This window comes from Cataglyphis hispanica, chromosome 14 (genome assembly GCF_021464435.1).
Source record: "Cataglyphis hispanica isolate Lineage 1 chromosome 14, ULB_Chis1_1.0, whole genome shotgun sequence".
NCBI lineage: Eukaryota > Metazoa > Arthropoda > Insecta > Hymenoptera > Formicidae > Cataglyphis > Cataglyphis hispanica.
The window spans coordinates 1,277,219-1,295,136 of NC_065967.1; the positions used below are offsets into that span (position 1 = coordinate 1,277,219).

Sequence of the window (17,918 nt, forward strand, 5' to 3'; positions counted from 1 at the left end):
CGGAAATTCGATGACGCGTTTCGGCCGGCCCATAGTTGGCAAGATTAGAACTCGTTTCGAAATGCCGTGCCACAGGTGGTTGCCAAGTGTCTCATTCCGCGGGTCACCAAATTTTCGACGCGGCATATCGGTTTTATTGGTATATCGAGTATTTTCTTCGGCGGTCGACGCTTTAATGCGATCGAGCTTTCGCGCGTTTCGTTTCGCCAAGCTCCGCGTTCGCGGAGTTGAAATCGTGTGCGAGCAATACCACCGCCTTAGAAATGCGGCGTCTATTTACGAGTCCCGATCGAATTCCGAGAAGTAGAGGAGAAATCCACTTGATAATTCATTTATTTTCGATCTATGATAAGGAGCGATAGGATTGGGATTTTTCTAAACTATTTCTCGCTCAGCAATCGAAACGCTGGGAAAGTGGGAGAGGGGAGGAGGAAATCGGCACGAAGGAATCATAAAAATTAACGAAATTTACGTGCCGACGAAAATCGATGTCCGTCTTGCGACGTTTACGAGCTGGCCGGCAATGGCCGATACCGTCGCGCCTTATCCCCACCGGTCCTTCTCCTTTCGGTCTCTCGCCGCACGAGGCAATTATCCTTAATTCGGTCCCGTGGACTCCACCACGGCATGGCGTAGCGCCCCTACCTGTCTAAGGGAGAGAGAAAAAGTAAAAAGACGCGACACGCCAGAATGCGATGTCGACCACGGAGAAATGTCGTTCAATCTACATAATCATTAACAGAAAGGAAAATTTATTTAATCCTGCGAGCGAAGGACTTGTTATTTCCCTTGAACTAATTTGAATACATTTGCCCCGTGAACGCTAAATTAGAATCCAATTTCGGCGTAATTTTGTGCTATTAAATGCGATTGGATCTACCTACATCCTCCCGACTACGTCTCCTCAACTCCCGTGATACACACTATTGCGATTCGCCTCTTTTCTCTAATCCACCCTTTCGTGCTCCATCTTTCTCTCTCTCTCTCTCTCTCTCTCTCTCTCTCTCTCTCTCTCTCTCTCGAGTCTTCGTTACGCAAACTACCTCTTTGATATATACAGGGATACTATCTGTTAATTTCATTAAATTAAGCCTATTTGTATATATGTATATATATATATATATATATTATGTTGGACTAAAAGATTTAACCGCTTTTAGTTGAGATAAATGTTGTTAATTTTAAAGCAGCCTTAAAAACTAGCGCATATCCGATTTCACACAGAGATATACAAAACGCAAGAGCGGACGAGGACGGAATATAATGGAGGCCCTTCCCGATGAGGTATTAAATAATCGTCCACTCAACGTTCGGGGAACCAAAGTCTTTAGGGAGTAATCTGCATGTTAAGAGGTAGTTAATACCTTTTTGCCTAGCTGGCAAACGGTCCACAGATTACATCATATGTCTTTCCGCGAGCCGAACGCGACTAAATGTGATTGGAATTCCTTTACGTGCGCATCGAATAAAACAGGATGCCTTTGCCTTTGCCGATATGTGGCCGCATATTAACTTCTAGGCGTATATTCACATTTTTTATTGCCTCACAGTTTAAATCCTGCTGGTACCGCATATTATCTGAAAAAAATATATATATATATATATATATATATATATATATAAAATATTAGAATATATATTTTCCATATCATTGTGAGATTACCAATCAACTATTTCCTCGCGCGTGCTCTCGAATTTTTTATTCTGAATTTCACGTACGCGAGTGGAATCGCGAGGGGAAGAGGGTGGATGATTGTACCGCCGCGTCCAGAAATGGGCATTTTTCAAGCTCTATCTGTCGGACACAACGGCGTGCGTTATCTTTCTCGCATTCGTCCCTCTCGCGCGGGGCGATAGGGGACGGGAAGGGAGGGGAAGGTGGGGGGCCTGCGGTAGGGAGGGCGGGAAACGGAGTGCGGGAGTAAATTGCGACGGGGGATAGCCGAAAGGGGTAGTTGCTGAGGGGGAGACTCCGGTAATGAGGGAATGCGTGCCACGCTCCTGATAAGGGTGTATCTGCCGCTGCACTCGTGTTTATATCGTGAGACGTCCGCGTTACGCAGTCGCGCGTTTGTTTTTATTAGTCGGCCAATAAAATTCCCCGCGTTATTTTTGCGAGTAATTTCAAATAGCGCGCTCGCCTCGCTTGATAAGCAACGAATTACCGTTTAGCGAGAAATTAAGTGGAATATTTCGAAGGAAATTCTACATTAAAAACTCTAAAAAAAAAAAAAATTGTACATTAAACTGAGCTGCTTTAAAATGTTGAATGTCGTCACGTTATCATTATTATCGATGACATCACTCCCACATCCGACCTCTAGTGACATGCGTAAGTTTCTCTCAAGATTGCATATATTTCTCTCTCGAACTGTATATTCAAAAACATGAGCGACAAAATGTTACATATAGAAAAAAAAATTTTTTTTATACTATTGTTTCTTTTTTTACGAACGGTTAAATTGATTCCAGGCAAAACTAGCCGTCATTATCCGATCTCAGGTTTTCTGACATTACAACATTACAACAACGTTTCGCGGGAATTTATTATTTAACACTACGAAACAATTTTACTCCGGAATATATGGAATCGAAGCGGAGCGAAGCATCGATTTTACGATTACGCGCGCGTGTACGGGTAGGGTCTATGTGTTTAAATTGTTCCTAGATATGTATCAATGCGCCGAGAGGGTAACAACCCTGGCGCTTATAAAGCGCCTCTTGTATAGGTTTAATATTTCAAAGATTCATTAATAACGGTGGAAAGTGTCCGTCACGAGAGTCCTCTCGCGCGGTCGTTTCTCGCTCGTGAGTCGATGTGAAAAATTTGTCAAAGTAGCATTAAAATTAATACGCTAAGTTAAATTAATTAGCTTCCATTAATATAAATTGCTATGTAACTCCGACGACGTACGCTCTGTTGTTCGTATCATTGCGGACTTCGATTCCTTTGCCGGTCGGTTTCTAAATAACATCGTATGCTATATCTCCTGGCATGTCGTAAGACATAGAGGAAAAAAAAAAACATTAGCACGAGTCTATCCTTTTATTGACCGGCGATTGCGCATTTGACGATCCCGGATCGTAAATCTTGCGGCAAGTTTTGCATCCCATACACGTGTATATATATATATATATATATATATATATATATATATATATATATATATAGCCGATATTTAACTAACATCGCCGCAGCGCGCGTAATATCATCGTAGTGCGGAGAACGACGGATAACTCGATGCACCAAAGTGCATACAGGCCGCGTAATGTCCGTTGCGCCGCGTTCAACAAAAGTTTCTAAACGGTACGGTAATAACAATAATAACTTTTGTGCAACTCCGTCGCGCACACGACGACGACGACGACGACGACGAAGAGAGGAGCGGCCGCTCCGCTCCTGCGACCACGCACAGCCTCCGGCGCGTAAATTGAACGTCCAACTTGTATTTATATGATAATAAGCGCGTTTAAATATACCCAGTGTATCTAAACTCGCTACTTAAATATCGGACGATTACGTCGGCTTTCTTCCGGACGTCGCTTACCTGACGTTGTGCGCCGCGATACGAATATCTATATACATACATTTATATACATGTGGGCTGAGTGTGCGCGCGTATCCGTGTGTCTATATATATATATATTATGCGCGCATAATAACATCCAGTAGCCACGTATTTACATATTTAGAGAGCCCGCAACTTTCCACGAGTTTCAGTTAAACGCGCCTTTATCCCTCCGAGTGTATCTCTTCCTCTCGTACTTTGCGTTTTCTTATGGCCTAACGCGCCTTTCCTCCGTCAACTTTCCTTCTTTCCTTTCAATCTTCCTTATATCCTTTTTTCCTCATTCGTTTGAACGAACGTCGCGCCTAAGTCCTAAGATGATTTCGCGTGTTTTCTCAAATGCGTTCGTCACGTTTCGAAGCTCTGTCAATTTTTTTAAAGATTATATCGCAACACATCATTCATACACCCACGTTTTTCTATAAATGAACAGGCAGACTTTACCATGCGATCTGCGAATGCAAAACGTTTATTTCTCCCCCCCCCCCCCCCTCTCTCTCTCTCTCTCTCTTGCTCCTTTTTCTGTTTTTCATTGTGTTTCTCCCAATCTTTCTCACTTTCTCTCTTTCCGCCGTTGCACGGAATGGCGGAGGATCGGTGAGGTGATACAGGAGGTTGGTTATAATTTTAATGACGGCGTGTCCGCGCGCGCAGACTATTAAGAATACGCGTCGCTAGAAACTTTTAACGAGACGCCGTGCCGCCTCTCCTCTCCTCTCCTCTCCTCTCTCTCCTCTCCTCTCCTCTCTTCTCTTCTCTCCCATGTCTCGTTTCTCGGTTCCGCGCGAGACCTCCGTCGACGGTGACGGTATGAGGGGAATGAAGCAGAGTAGACCAAGGGGGGAGGAGGGGGTAGAGGGGGGGGAGGGAGGGTTATGCGGTAGTAGGCGACTCGGCATTATGTATTTTATAATGATCTCACAACAAAATTGCAATTTGCAGCGGGCGATGTCGTATCTTCTACGCGCGCGCACGCGTTTTCTTTGCTCGTCTCTCTTTCTCTCCCTTCCCCGAACCCTTCCTTCTCCTCCCCTGCCGTCTCTCTCTCTCTCTCTCTCCTTCTCCTCTCTTATCCACCGTGAGCTTTCTGTCCCCATGCTCGCAGGGCTGGAGCGAACTGCGGGCTAGACGCCCCGATCGAAATAAAAGATTTAACATCGAAGCAAGCGCATGAAGCAACTAGACGAACAACTTTTAAAAGTCATACGTCATTAAAGAGATTTGTCGGTCTTTCCCGCAATTATTTCTCCACCTCATCTTCTCATTTTCAAACGTCGATGTATAACATTTCCTAATTCATCACGCGCTCAATTCATCTCCCTTCCAATAATGGAACCGTGCAACGGGAAAAGAAGCTGTGCGTACATAAATTAAAAGGGAGAATATATATTTAATTACTCGAAAATGACGTGAAGTTCTTAAGCCTAGGCTTTTGTTAGAGTTAATCGAAATTCGCGCAACGTCGAACAGCGTCGGAGCGATTTCGCGTAATCGTTCATCCGGTTACAAAGTTGCTACGCGGATCTCGTTTCTCGACGGCCCTGTCGTCGGTAGGTCGGGCGCGTTTTCTCGCACCTGCGAGCTGCCGCTCTTTACCTGCCTGCGCGATTCAAAAGAAGTTCCTCTCTGTGTGCCGTCATCTCTCCGTCTCGCCCCGGCCGGCCGCGCTTTTCCCCCTCTCCCTCGTCCTCACCGCGTCATCGCGCGCGCCCTCGTCATTTTCTCGGTTTTTCTTTTCACCCCACCGCCTCTACCCTTCCCTCCCTTCCTGCCCACCCTTTCTTTTCTTCTTTTCCACGGGCACGTCGTTATCTACTCGTTTAACTCCGCCGCCAGTGGTCTACCTCGAATCAAGTATCACATGTACCTAATGGCGCGGATTTAAAACGCGCCGCGCGTTTAAAAGCGTTTCGAAGAACGAGGCCCTCGGGGAGGGAGGAGCGACCGGTCATCTGTTTAATGCCGCTTTGAAATTTTTATATACTTACGCATATCTTAGCATATATCTAATTTACATTTATATATAGTATGGTAATGCCATTAATTAGGAGCGCGTTCTCGTTACCATATTAATTTTATTAAAAGAATTTAGTCATTTTCTCTATGCTTGGCCAATTCCCCGTAATCACACCTTTAAAATAAAGGGGGAAAAAAATCGAAAAACAGAGAAAAACAGCCTGTCCTTTGAATAAAAAAATCACAGATACGTAATACTATTCGCAACATAAGTATTTATACGCGAGCATTTATTATGTGTATTGGCGTGAATTTGCAGTTGTGTTAATCCACACGCACACGCATACGGTACCAGTCACGACTGATCGATGCTTCTGCCGCACAACCCGCTTGTTAGGGGGGTGGCTGGCGCGGTAGAGGAAAGGGGTACGCTGCGATGGACAAACGGGGGAGCTGGAGATTAGACCAGGAAACAAAGCATGCAATCGGAACGTTAATTACATTAAAATGAATTGGAGAGATCGGACTAATCGAAATTGTCTTGCGTCGGCGCCGAACAATCGCCCTGTAATGCGAAATCCAATTTTCCAAGTTAGATCACGATAAACCGCAATATCGTCGCTGTGAGGAAAACAGCTCTCTTACGGATCTTCTTTCGAATTGAATTAAAATCCGCCGCCCCTTAGACTCGACGTGAAATATAACGTGGGACGAGAGAGAGAGAGAGAGAGATTTGTCGAGTAACTTTTTATTTCCTTATTAAGTATAAATATACTTCTCTTCACTTTTAGTTAGCATTTATATAATTATTATATTCTTTTCTTGCCTCGTGCTTTTCTCCCACTCTTTTTTTTTTTTTTTTCTCGGTAAATATATTTATCGTTCTCTCATCTTGTCTTGTTCGTTCCCGATGCGCGCTCATTTCCGTCCCTACCCATCCGTTCAATATCTCAGACAGCTTCTAATACGAGCGCACGTTGTTCGGCATATACTTCCAAATTGCGTTCAGCGGCTAATAGGAATTTTGATTGACTGAATTAAATAGTTATCGAGGATCCGCGGTTCTTTCCTTTTTCTTTTTCCCTCCGTTCTCTTTGGCATCGATTAACTTTATTAGGACCCCGCTCGTTTGTGGGACGTTAAAGGTGGGAAAAAGAGGACAAAGAGGAAGAGGGTGGACGATTCCTCGCGCGCCGTGCGAGCGGATTGAGGCGGGTGAGAGGCGACAGGGGGAGGGAGGGAGGGAGAAGTGGAGAAGGGCGTGGGGGGAGGGGGGGGCGAGAGGAGGATGGGGGAGAAAGGAAGTTCACCGAGGCAATTTGTTGTTAAGTCGGAACTCATTTTCTAGAACCCACACCCGGCTAATGCCGCGACTGGGCCTGCAGGCCACCTCATTACCAGACCTAGTCAATTTCAATTTAATTTGCCAGTCGGCTGTTTCGCGGAAGGCAATATGCATGTGTGCGTGCGTGTATATATATGTGTGTGTGTGTAGAGAGGCGAGGGAGGAGGAGGGGGGAAGAGAGGAAGAAACGGAAAGAGTGGCGACCGCATAGCTTTTTAATTAAACTGGAAACCGAGGCCGCGATTAATCATTATTATCTAGAAAAATTAAAGCTAGCCGCGTGTGAGAATGCGTTTCGTTCCCTGTATCGTATGCGTACGCATAAGCCTCCTGTAGGCGAACGCGCATTGTGCGTAACACGGACGGATTCTATGCTGTTTATACGCTGTCGTGCATTGCAGGTGATAATAAAAAAACAGAATGGTGTTTATTACATCGCACGAATTTTATTAACACTCTGATAAATACTCGCGTTACATTCTTTTGTGAAATCCGAAACGAATCTCGCAGAACGGATCTCCTAATTGAATCCGATAATTGTGAAAATATGTTGCGCGATTCGCTTATAAGGAAGGCAGAGAAATAGCTTCATCTTCTATTGTCAATGGTATTACTAAAGACGCGTGCGAGGATTACTTGGCCACGTTCAAGATACGTGATCAAATCAAAATGAAGACTTGGCGCTCGACAAAGGCCCACCCGTGTTGGCCCGAAATTTGGATTTTTAATCGCACAAAGCGCTAATGAATCCATTTAGCCTCGCGAGAGGACTCGACCCTCTCTCGATACAAGGATCTTGGATAAACGGACAAACGAACCAAATAATTACGCTAATTAAAGCCGCCCAATTTGTGCTTTAGACAATTAAAGTGCCGAGGGTAAGGTAGTCTAACTCATTAACAGGCGGGAGTCGTTCACACAGTCGCGCATCTCCCGTGTGTGAATACGTCGTTTCGACATACGTGCGCCCGCACCCATCCTTGTGTTTCTCTCTTATTCCCTCTTGTTAGCGATAGAGCGCGGCAAAGGGGCACGCATAATGAGCGAGGGTGCTTGGGTGAGATGGGAGCGATCCGAAGGGTGGAGGGCGCGCACTTGCTCGTGAATCTTTCGAAATCGTGCAGCGCGCCGTTTATTGCAATATAATCGAGAATCGGACGAAAAATCACACACACATATATATTAAACTCAGAACTTTTATTATGTTTTTATTTCAGAGATCCAAATCCGTCATGCAATCTAATTGCCGAGAGATTTCGCCCGGTTCGTCAAATTATCGCTTCGTTGCGAAACACACGTGTGACATGCGCCTTTAGAGACGCTTGTTAGGGGCAGAGCAAGATTGACACGTCGGTCGCAATTAAAACGTAAGGGGGCACGTGGCAAATTGCGTATCAAGTTAGAGGAGTCGGGCAAGGAGGGCGAGGCGTATTATCATTGGCGAAATCAACTAATTAGAAATTGCGTAGACCGCTCGTTAAAGATCGCCCCGCCGACCGTAATCGCCAATTACTCTCTTAGTGCGCGGACTGAACTTCGCTCATTAAAATTATTAAACGCCGCGGGCTCGTATTTGACGTGTTTCTACACGGCCGGCGCGGCTCGCCGATTGTAGATCGCCGAATTTTTACACAGTCCATCAGGGCTGTAGAAAATATTACAATATTACGAATCGTATATCTTTGATTAAACCGCGAGTTTGTAATCGATTTTTCTTTTCCTCACAATGTACATGACAAAACGCGAATTGTGCTGTACGCGGAGGGAGGGTACAAGTGCAGGAAGTAATCAACCGAGCTCGTAGTTAAAAATATATATACGAATCAACTGCAGCTCATATGCGTGAGATAAATCTTGACGCAAGCACTGTTTTATCGAAGATATATCAAAATTATTATTAGTCAGCCGCAGGATTTGATAATATAGCCTCATAATAGACGGTCTTCATTGTCATTTATCACTGCCGACGAACCGTTACTTTTGATCAATTACTCCAGTACATGTGCCATATTTAGCTTATTAATACGAAATACTCGATGCCTAATTTAATATAATCGGTCTCGCTGATGTCATAAAATTCTATCCAGATGATAAAAAATATTTCTTTTTAAATAATAAAATAAAATGATAAAAAATTTTATTTCATAATTTTTTAAAATTATGAAATATAATAGCGAATATGTAAATAATATGTATAATAACGAATTTCTGTTCAGAGCTTGACATTTTTTATAACTGCCATAAATAAGACTCACGGATAATCGAAAATTCTTGCTTGTCATCAGCTTTCCAGGATGGTCACGTAAAACACGCGTGAATAATGATACTGGTAATGACGTCGGGCGATTAAGAGGCCAGAAAGAAAGAGAGAGAGAGGGAGAAAGAGGAGAAGCAGATTTTATGGCTGATCCTCGATCATCAACTGTATAATTCCTTCTATCCGTTCTAACTGATTGACTTGGCCGTCGGCCTCTAATTAGCAATTATGGAGGAATCGAAAACTCGATTCGGCAAAGCGGCACGCATCTCCGCTCATTAACCCTGCGGAGGATGCGGCCCGGAAGTAGGTACTCGGTTAGGTTGATAAAGACGCGGTCGCAATTAAAACTTATCATGTCGATTTATTTACGTGACGCATGATGGAAACCTCTCCGCTTAGGAAACGCTGCTTTTGATTAGAATCTCGCCACGTGCGCGATGAGCAGCGGTGTATATCTTTAACATCTTCCAACGTAACACAAGATTAATCAGTTACCTTAATTGGTTCGCAGGAAATTGAATTAATAATGCGATAAAATTCTCGATAATGTCTCGCAGAATTTCCTTACCTACTTATTTACAATTACGCGAGACGCCTCATATGTGATTATCATATTTAACAATACTTGAAACACCATATATACTTTCTCAAATCGTGTCAGTTTACAATCATACGCGAACGTGAAAGTAACTTTATGTGCTTGACGAGAATCTCATAATTACGAAATTCGTGCATTACTATTTTCTTGCGCATCGAGAATTGCCCGGCGTCAACTTGTTTGCATCCGCATTTTCCAGTGATAGGAGCACGCATTTAAAATTGAATCGTTGCGAACGATCGACGACAGATCGTAAAAAAACAAAAGAGAAAAAGGGAGAATAAAAAGAAAAGAATTGAAACGTCATTCGGCGAGCAATCATCGAGATACTGGGCCGCGCTAGTGCGATCAGCTGTATCTCCGACAGATAAATTAGCAATTTAATTATAGAACTGTCAGCCGGTAATTAAATTAATAACGAGAAACCTCAAATCTCTCTCTCTCTCTCTCTCTCTCTCTCTCCAATCCACTCCGTCGTAACAACCTTATGCGCGCTCTCGAGCAAAGTCAGACGCAAATATCGATATGCCGACTCCCTATCGCGTGTTTCAAAAGCCGATTTAATTAAATATTTCATTAAATTTAAGTGGAATTCGATTTTAACTGCGACGCGTCTCCATACAACGCCGGAAAACATGGCAAATTGATCATTAGATGGTGGCGAGTCTCCTTCTACTTTCGGTTCGAGAGGATCAGGTTCAATCCACGAACTCGACGAGATGAGATCAAGTGCGTGTACCGGTACATCTCGACGCGTCTTTCGCGGAAGAAGTCCCTCTTACGACACTGGTTGTTGGGGAGACGTGAAATCGTGGCGCTCGCATCTCGAATCCCCATTCGACATACCTACGTATCGTTACATAGCTAATTGCTGCATAAACAGCCGGTTTTACGAGCCAACGGGTATACGACTGACAACCGCTTCGCAAACATTAACTGCCATTAATGGTGAGCGTTACATGGCATCGTATCGCGCCGATACCGGAGCTCCGTGTGTGTGCCGCGAATCGAAATATACGAAAATGAAATTGTTAAAAATAATCGGAGATTATTCTGCGACTCCCGTCGTCATAATCGAATATCTGATCTGGACGTTCTTCGCGTCAGATTCTAACTATAACTGCGTCTCGAATAATAAACAAACCCGTGATACTTTCTAAGCCGTGAGACTCAAACATTTCCAATCACTTAGATACTGAATCGAATCTAATCACGTATCTAATCTAATCACATACTTGCCTTGTTACAGGATGTTCGGTAGCGGCGGCGTCTGCGCGAGTTGCGGCAACGCAATACCAGCAAACGAATTGGTCATGAGGGCCGGTGAATCGGTATTTCATTTGAAATGTTTCAATTGCAATAAATGTGGCGGCCAGCTCGTCTCTGGCGACAGGTAAGAGTTTAAGGGATCTTCCTTATTGCCAGACTTATAGCGCTCTTACGTGACACGCGACCCTTTGACGGTTTCAGATATTACTTGCTGTCGGGCTCGCCAGTTTGCGAATCTGACTGGCACAAGATTGTCAAGTCGTCGAGCGTGGCGGCAGCGGCAGCCGCGGCGGCTGGCAACAGCGGCGCACCTGTTAGGAAAGGTAAGGTCGGCAGGCCTCGAAGGAGCCGCGAATGAGGCGGCAACCCGGTCGGTCGCCCGAAGAAGGTGCAGCCTTCTCCGCAGCCGACGCCTCCCGTCGTCGTACCCTCGCCTCAGGTCGATGTCGTGGACGTCGCCGTCGGAGTGGATCCCTATTCGCCGCCTCCGCCGGGTCATCAGCATTACCACCATTATCATCACCATCACCACCATCATCATCAAATGGCACTTGCGCATTCGAGTCTGGCGGCCCAGCAATCGCACCTGCAGGCGTCCGGCTATCAAGACTGGTCGCCCTGGACTCAGGATACTTGCGATTAAAACTGCTACGTTGCAGTAGGATCGATTCCCGAAGGACATCGCGATGAAAAAGCCTACCCTATGCGTTGCGAGTCCGGGCTTTCTAGGAGAATCGCAAGGAGAATAGAGTCTACGTAGCCATCTCTTGGGACCGAGTCACCGCTATCGGTGACTCTATCAGTCGAGTGTCTCCGTATACTTGGCGCCGTGATATTGAACGCGTTTGAATATGTCGCGGCGGTCAAACGTTTCCGAACATGATACCGTGATGTTAAATATACAATAATTGAACTTGCCGCGGATATACCGAGCGATCTTTGCGCTCTGACAATGTTGGCGTATCGAGTGTATATCAACTTGATACGGATGCTGATAATTTCTGATTGGCTCAATGAATATCTTTAAGCTTGAATTAAAATCGCTTTGAAGTCGTAAATACATCGAAACTTGATGTAGACGCCGTTTCGATCTTATAGTACTTGGCTTTTTTGTCCAATACTGATAAACTGGCGAAATTTCTTGAAATATTTTTGATCGCTCAGTATTAATATTGCAACATCTAAGAATCAAATGATGCTATTAAATTCAATTAGCAATTTAAACATCACTTTTTAAGCAATAAAAATATATTTCCTATGCATCTGCGACAGGTTGAGACACTCGATACCACATTACAAAAGCACCATCATCACGCGAATCCGCCGGTTTTCTTAATAATAATCTTTGCTCAATTGTAAAGAATCGAAGAAAGTCTAAAATATGCACGACTCATCGTGTATGTACCATCAGCCGCAGTATAGTGACGTCAATTTTCTTCTTTAAAACCTTTTACAGTCATCAGTGTTGCGATAATCGATCTCGACAAAATGATGTGGAATGTAGAATTCGTTGAATGGGCGCATGCACTCTTTCACGCCTTTGTGAAATATATCAAAATAGCTGTTTCTATGGATATCATTCTCAAAATAATCATCAGATTATTCTGATGTTAAGAATTTACTTTGTTTTATTTCGGAATGATTAAGAGAGTATTTTTAATTTACACCATTTTAGTTGAGTCTTGCAACAAGGCGTTCGATTTTTTGTTGTCACTTTGAAGGCAATACACATCCCTAAAATAATGTCGCGTACTAAATCTGACACGTGCGATCGACGAGGATCTAATCATGCGAGAAAGACAGATGGCAATCGGAAGAGAAAGAGAAAGAGAGAAATAATTCGACGGAAATCGAACAAGAGAAACGACGATGGCGCGTAAGTTCTGTGTGAACCCTTAGAAAATTATTTTTCTTTCAAAATTATCATTCCCGTCGATCCGCCGCTACGCTTCGTAAACTCATTAGGCGGCCCTTGTTCCCGCCATCGTTAATTGAGTGTCGAGGTAAAACGAACGACACGAAATTATCATTCGAATCCTTCTTGTTAGGCATCAGCGTCACTTTGTTTGTCTCTTTCTTACTCTTTCTCTCTCTCTCTCTCTTTCTCTATCTATCTATCTCTTTCCTTTCTTTATCGGTTTTGCTCGCGCTTTCGCTTTTTCTTTCTTCTTCGAGAAATCGTCATTTTTATTTTAAGTAACATAATCAACTAAATCTATTGTAAAAAAATGAAATTCATTCTTTACTGCAAACGTATCGGTTTCTAATACATCCGGATCAAATTTATTGTAAGTGTAATCGTAAAGTGCATTATGATATGTTACATGTAGGATGAAAAATAATCGATGTCGTTGATTCTCGAGGAGAAAACAAAGCTCAATTGTCATGAAGAATATTTCTCGCGTTATTTAGCGAAGTCTACGTTGACGCATTGATTGTTAATGCTGGTACATACGAACAGAAATGCGTTTGCTCATAACATTATAACTTTCTCGAAAGAAGAATATCAATCTTTCGTCGAGTTTAATTTAAAATTCTTCTTTGTTGCAATTTTTAATTTCTTGGCGGCTTTAATTCATTTCGAATTTCTTTCCTCGTTGGGAGTACAACTCGCGACAAGCAAAGCACGACATCGACGTGACGCATCGAATCCCAAAGTACGAGGGATTCACAAACGGTGAATTTCGAAATATATCACAAAAGCGTGAAGTTGTTCTATTACTCGTTTCATTCGTCAAATACTCTCGTTTTAATTAATGATCTCGCACGCGTAGCGAAGAATGCCAATTGAGAATCCTTTACATCCTTGGAGAAAGTTCATCGAGACTTGTCGCGGGTAAATATGCCGCGTAAATTAAGCCGCAAAATATCGTACGCCGATAAATTTTTCTGAATGAAAATGCTTGAGAATCGTGTGACATTATGGATTCAGATTCTAACGAAGCGCTCGGATTGCGGTAAGAACAATCACTAGTCGACGCCGCCAAGGATGAAAATCTGATTTCTGTCTAACATGACTCTGTGGGCAGCGACGCTGACGGAGAAAGTGAGAGAGAAAAGTGGTGTATACAGAGGTGTACAATGTAGGTTGAATGAGGAGTCGCTGGATGGATTATGTCAAGGATGCACAAACTTTTTCGGCATCGACTCGGATAAATCAACATTACATTTGCAACCGATTTTTATGTGGATATGTATGAATAGATTAATAAGAAAAGAAAATAATTTGTGCTATCTTATTTTTAAAGTTCTCTCTCTCTCTCTCTTCTTTCTCTTTCTCTCACATAAGTTTTATTGTATAATTAAGGAATATATTTTTATTCTCTCAGGTCAGGTCGAGTTTGTCATTTATTTTCGTTTCTTTCGTATTGGATCGAGCATCTTGGCTCGAGCCGACAACCAGATTCGATCCGAAGTTTGTGCATCATTGGATTGTGTAATTTAATCTTGTATATATATAAGGTACATTTTGTATATTGTTAAAAGTTTGTGTGATATAAATGGTTATGTATTTACTATCGAGCGCGAACGGCGAACGGGGCTTCCGCGCGTTTATTCTACGGGCGATTAGCCGTCGTGCGCGACGTGCCATGTGGTTTTTCGTGGTCCTGCATTGCCAAGTACGTCGCATGCAGTGGCGCCTTCCTTCTGCCACGCTGTCGACGATAGAGAACGCAGAAGATAATTTAAGATCATCGACCCACTCTCCGATCAATTTTATTCAACGCTAAGTAATCGCCACATCTAATTATTTTATCCCGAATAAAATATGAAGACGTTAAGATTTTGTATTCCCATAATTTCATTCGTTCTACGTTTCATTGCCACGTAATCTCTCATCTCAAACTGATATAATATATTTTACATTTGCGACCGCGAGTTCTTACGAGACCTACTTGCCATCAAATAATTCTCGAATCATTCGCAACTTCGAAATACTTTCGCAAACCGATTTATCACGATTCGAATTGACTTGCAAATATATTTTGCTCATCTGGTTTGCGCGCGAAAGAGAGGCAAGGATCGTTACGAAGACGGAAAACACGTCTAGTATCATTTGATCTCTGGCAAATCGAATCATGATGATACGAATCGCGCTGCATATCGTATTTGGCACTCGGCAGGCCCACGGAAATGGAGCGAGCACGGGATGTCCCTCTGGCCGAGAATGGCACGCGCGCGGACCGCGGAGCCGGTCCCATGCGTGCGTCTAGTTAATTTTGTTATTTCATTTATCTCGGACTCTTCGTACTCGGGACCCGACATCTGTATGTGGTTTCGCGGCCTCTTGTAAAATACAATTACACATGGAACACACCATACACGTTTATTAATTAATAAAAAAATCACAAGTTTTTAGAAAACGTGTCCTCGTGTCCGTATGATTGGCATCATTGATTTCTCCTTCCATCTACCAAAATCCCGGATCTCTCTCAAGTTATACTCGAACGTATTATTATGATTTAATAATGTATTAAGAAATATTAAAAATTTCGTGTATGGCGTACAATGATTAAGTTTTATTCGTCTAATGATGATTACATGGTAAGTAGAGAGGGAGGGATAAAATCGATTATTTCAGTTAGCATTGTCGAGGGAATCGATGTAAAAGCTATGCCTTCAGTGACTCGCGAGTGGCTGAATTAATTCGAATGATTTGAATATTTCGTTGGCGGCGAGCAGCCGGTTTTCAGTCAACTTCCCGGCAAATGTGCGCGCCGCCCGACATTCTCCAGTCAGGATAGGTATTTAACGGATGTACACGTGTCCGACCATATTGCGTTTGTGTCGTTCGATAAATAGGTGGCTAAGCAACTCCAACGGAAACCCGTGTTAATTAACGTTGAGTTTCAGGACTGATTTACGTGGCGTCTAATTAGCGGGCCTGCCGGCGACGTAGTAGGCATTTTGATTGGCTACACCGCGAATAGAACGCGGACCGATTGGCCTTGCCGGTGTGTTGTCGTATCGATTGTTTTCGTTTCTTCTCCTTCTCCTCTTGCTCCTCTTCCTCCTCCTCCTTTCGCGCCGTTATTCTCTTTTTGTTCGTTCTTAAAAACAAAGGCCGAATAGATGCGCCAAAGCGTGCTTCCGAAACGAGAGTGCTTCTAAAACGAAATGCAACCCGATCATGAACATAAAAGTAGAGCGGCATTCTGTAAAATATACTGTATATGAAATTGAATATATATATATATATATACTAAATACTTATAAGTAAGTAGAGAATAAAAAGTACAAAGATATCATTTCTCAGAATTTGTAAAAACCAATTTCTCTCATTATATATATATATATATATATATATATATATATATATATATATATATGTACAGAAAAGGAGAGAGCGTTGAATCGAGTGATTTTTTCAACGGTAAATAGAACTGTAAGATGGTTCGTTACATGAGAGTGAAAGAAAAGGAAACTCTCTTCGTTAATTAAACCGCGTGCAACCATCGCGTTCTAATCCTTTATTTGCTGGCTGTTTTACGTTTACAAGCGTATCAATTAAATCCGGAATCAAATAAGCGCATTACCAATATACGCGCGCTCGTTAAACTTATAGATCTATCATACTGACGTAATTCATTAAACTCTTTAGGTCGCTGCTTTTTTTTTTTCTTTTTCAACAGCGGCACATCATTATTGCACGAATCATTACGAATAATTGCGAAAGCGTAAAGAAAAACTTTTTTTTTACTCGATGAAAATTCTCATAGACACTAATTCCGATGCAGAAAGACAATAGACATATATATATACATACGTACACACACACACATACACAGATTCTCACAATGCGATCTTGAGTATGAGCGGCGATGCATTTCGAAATGTCAAGCGTGTGCAGTTTCTTGAAGTTTTGCAGCAATTAACAGTCGACGGCGAATAACAAACTGATTTAATTAATTGCATAACTGCGAGCAGAGGCGGTCCCCTCCCTCTTTCCTCCCCTCTTCCTTTTCTATCTCTCCCCACACTTCTAATCGAAGCGGGTACATATTGTTGCACCCGTTGCGCTCTACCCCTCATCAGCCCCATCGGCAATTAATTATAGCATTCCAGGTTAGCTCGGGAATTAATTACGTCCAGAAGTTGGACGCTGGCGAGGGATCGTTAGAAATCGTCCTTCGTTAGAGTTAGGCGGGCATAGGTCCAGGTAATTATTGATAGTCTCTCCCGGTCCCTTTCATTGTGCCGATAACGGACGAGCTTAGAAGGGCCATATCGCACTGACGTATTTTCGAGCAAGAAAACGCGAATGCGTCGTTGGATCTTTCGAGTTAGAGTGTTAAAAATAATAAAAATAATTCCCATTGACAAAAGTGAAAAAAAAAAAACAGGGATTCTATTTAAGATGCGCGATTATAGCGAGGAATTGAATCGGAAGTAAAGCGCAACGATCGGCAATATTCTTTTACAAACGCGAATGAAATCCTCTGTTAATGATAACACTTGTTCATCTATTCCTCTATTCCCCTGATCGCTTCTACGTACTTGTTGACACGATTTTTTACCGGCGAGAATTGTCGGGAAAACAAAAAGGATCGTTAGCGCGCTCGCGACACGTTTTACGCCACGTAAATACGGACCTATATGTTTCGAGTAAAGTTCACCGAGTATTTTTCGACAGTAATGTGTAACTAAATCGACGTAGAGAGAATTTTTCAAATGTGCCATCGACCCATTGGAGACAGAAGCGAGTAATTTCAATGTTAACGAACTTTCTAATCTTCCTAAAGTATCTATTTGGAATTAATTAATTAATTAATTAATAATCATTTATCTCGAACAATAAGGTCGACGAAAAAAAAAATGATTAAAATACACGGATATCTCATTGATTAATGTGATAGAAAAACAACGGGGTTATTATTATCGTCACGTCACACGACAATAAGACTTGCGCATTACCAAATT

The 17,918-nt window shown here is 42.8% G+C and overlaps 1 protein-coding gene across 3 annotated transcripts in view; it reads left to right on the forward strand.

Annotated features, from left to right (window-relative positions):
- The window catches only part of LOC126854377 (LIM/homeobox protein Lhx9-like), a 168,542-nt gene extending 153,181 nt beyond the window's left edge, over positions 1 to 15,361 (forward strand). For all 3 annotated transcript variants that reach the window (XM_050601016.1, XM_050601014.1, XM_050601015.1), the window contains 2 exons: positions 10,978 to 11,121; positions 11,199 to 15,361. In XM_050601016.1, coding sequence (XP_050456973.1) covers positions 10,978 to 11,121; positions 11,199 to 11,355 — 301 coding nt within the window. In that variant the 3' untranslated portion in view covers positions 11,356 to 15,361. The remainder of the gene's footprint in view (positions 1 to 10,977; positions 11,122 to 11,198) is intronic.
- The last annotated feature ends 2,557 nt before the right edge of the window (positions 15,362 to 17,918 follow it).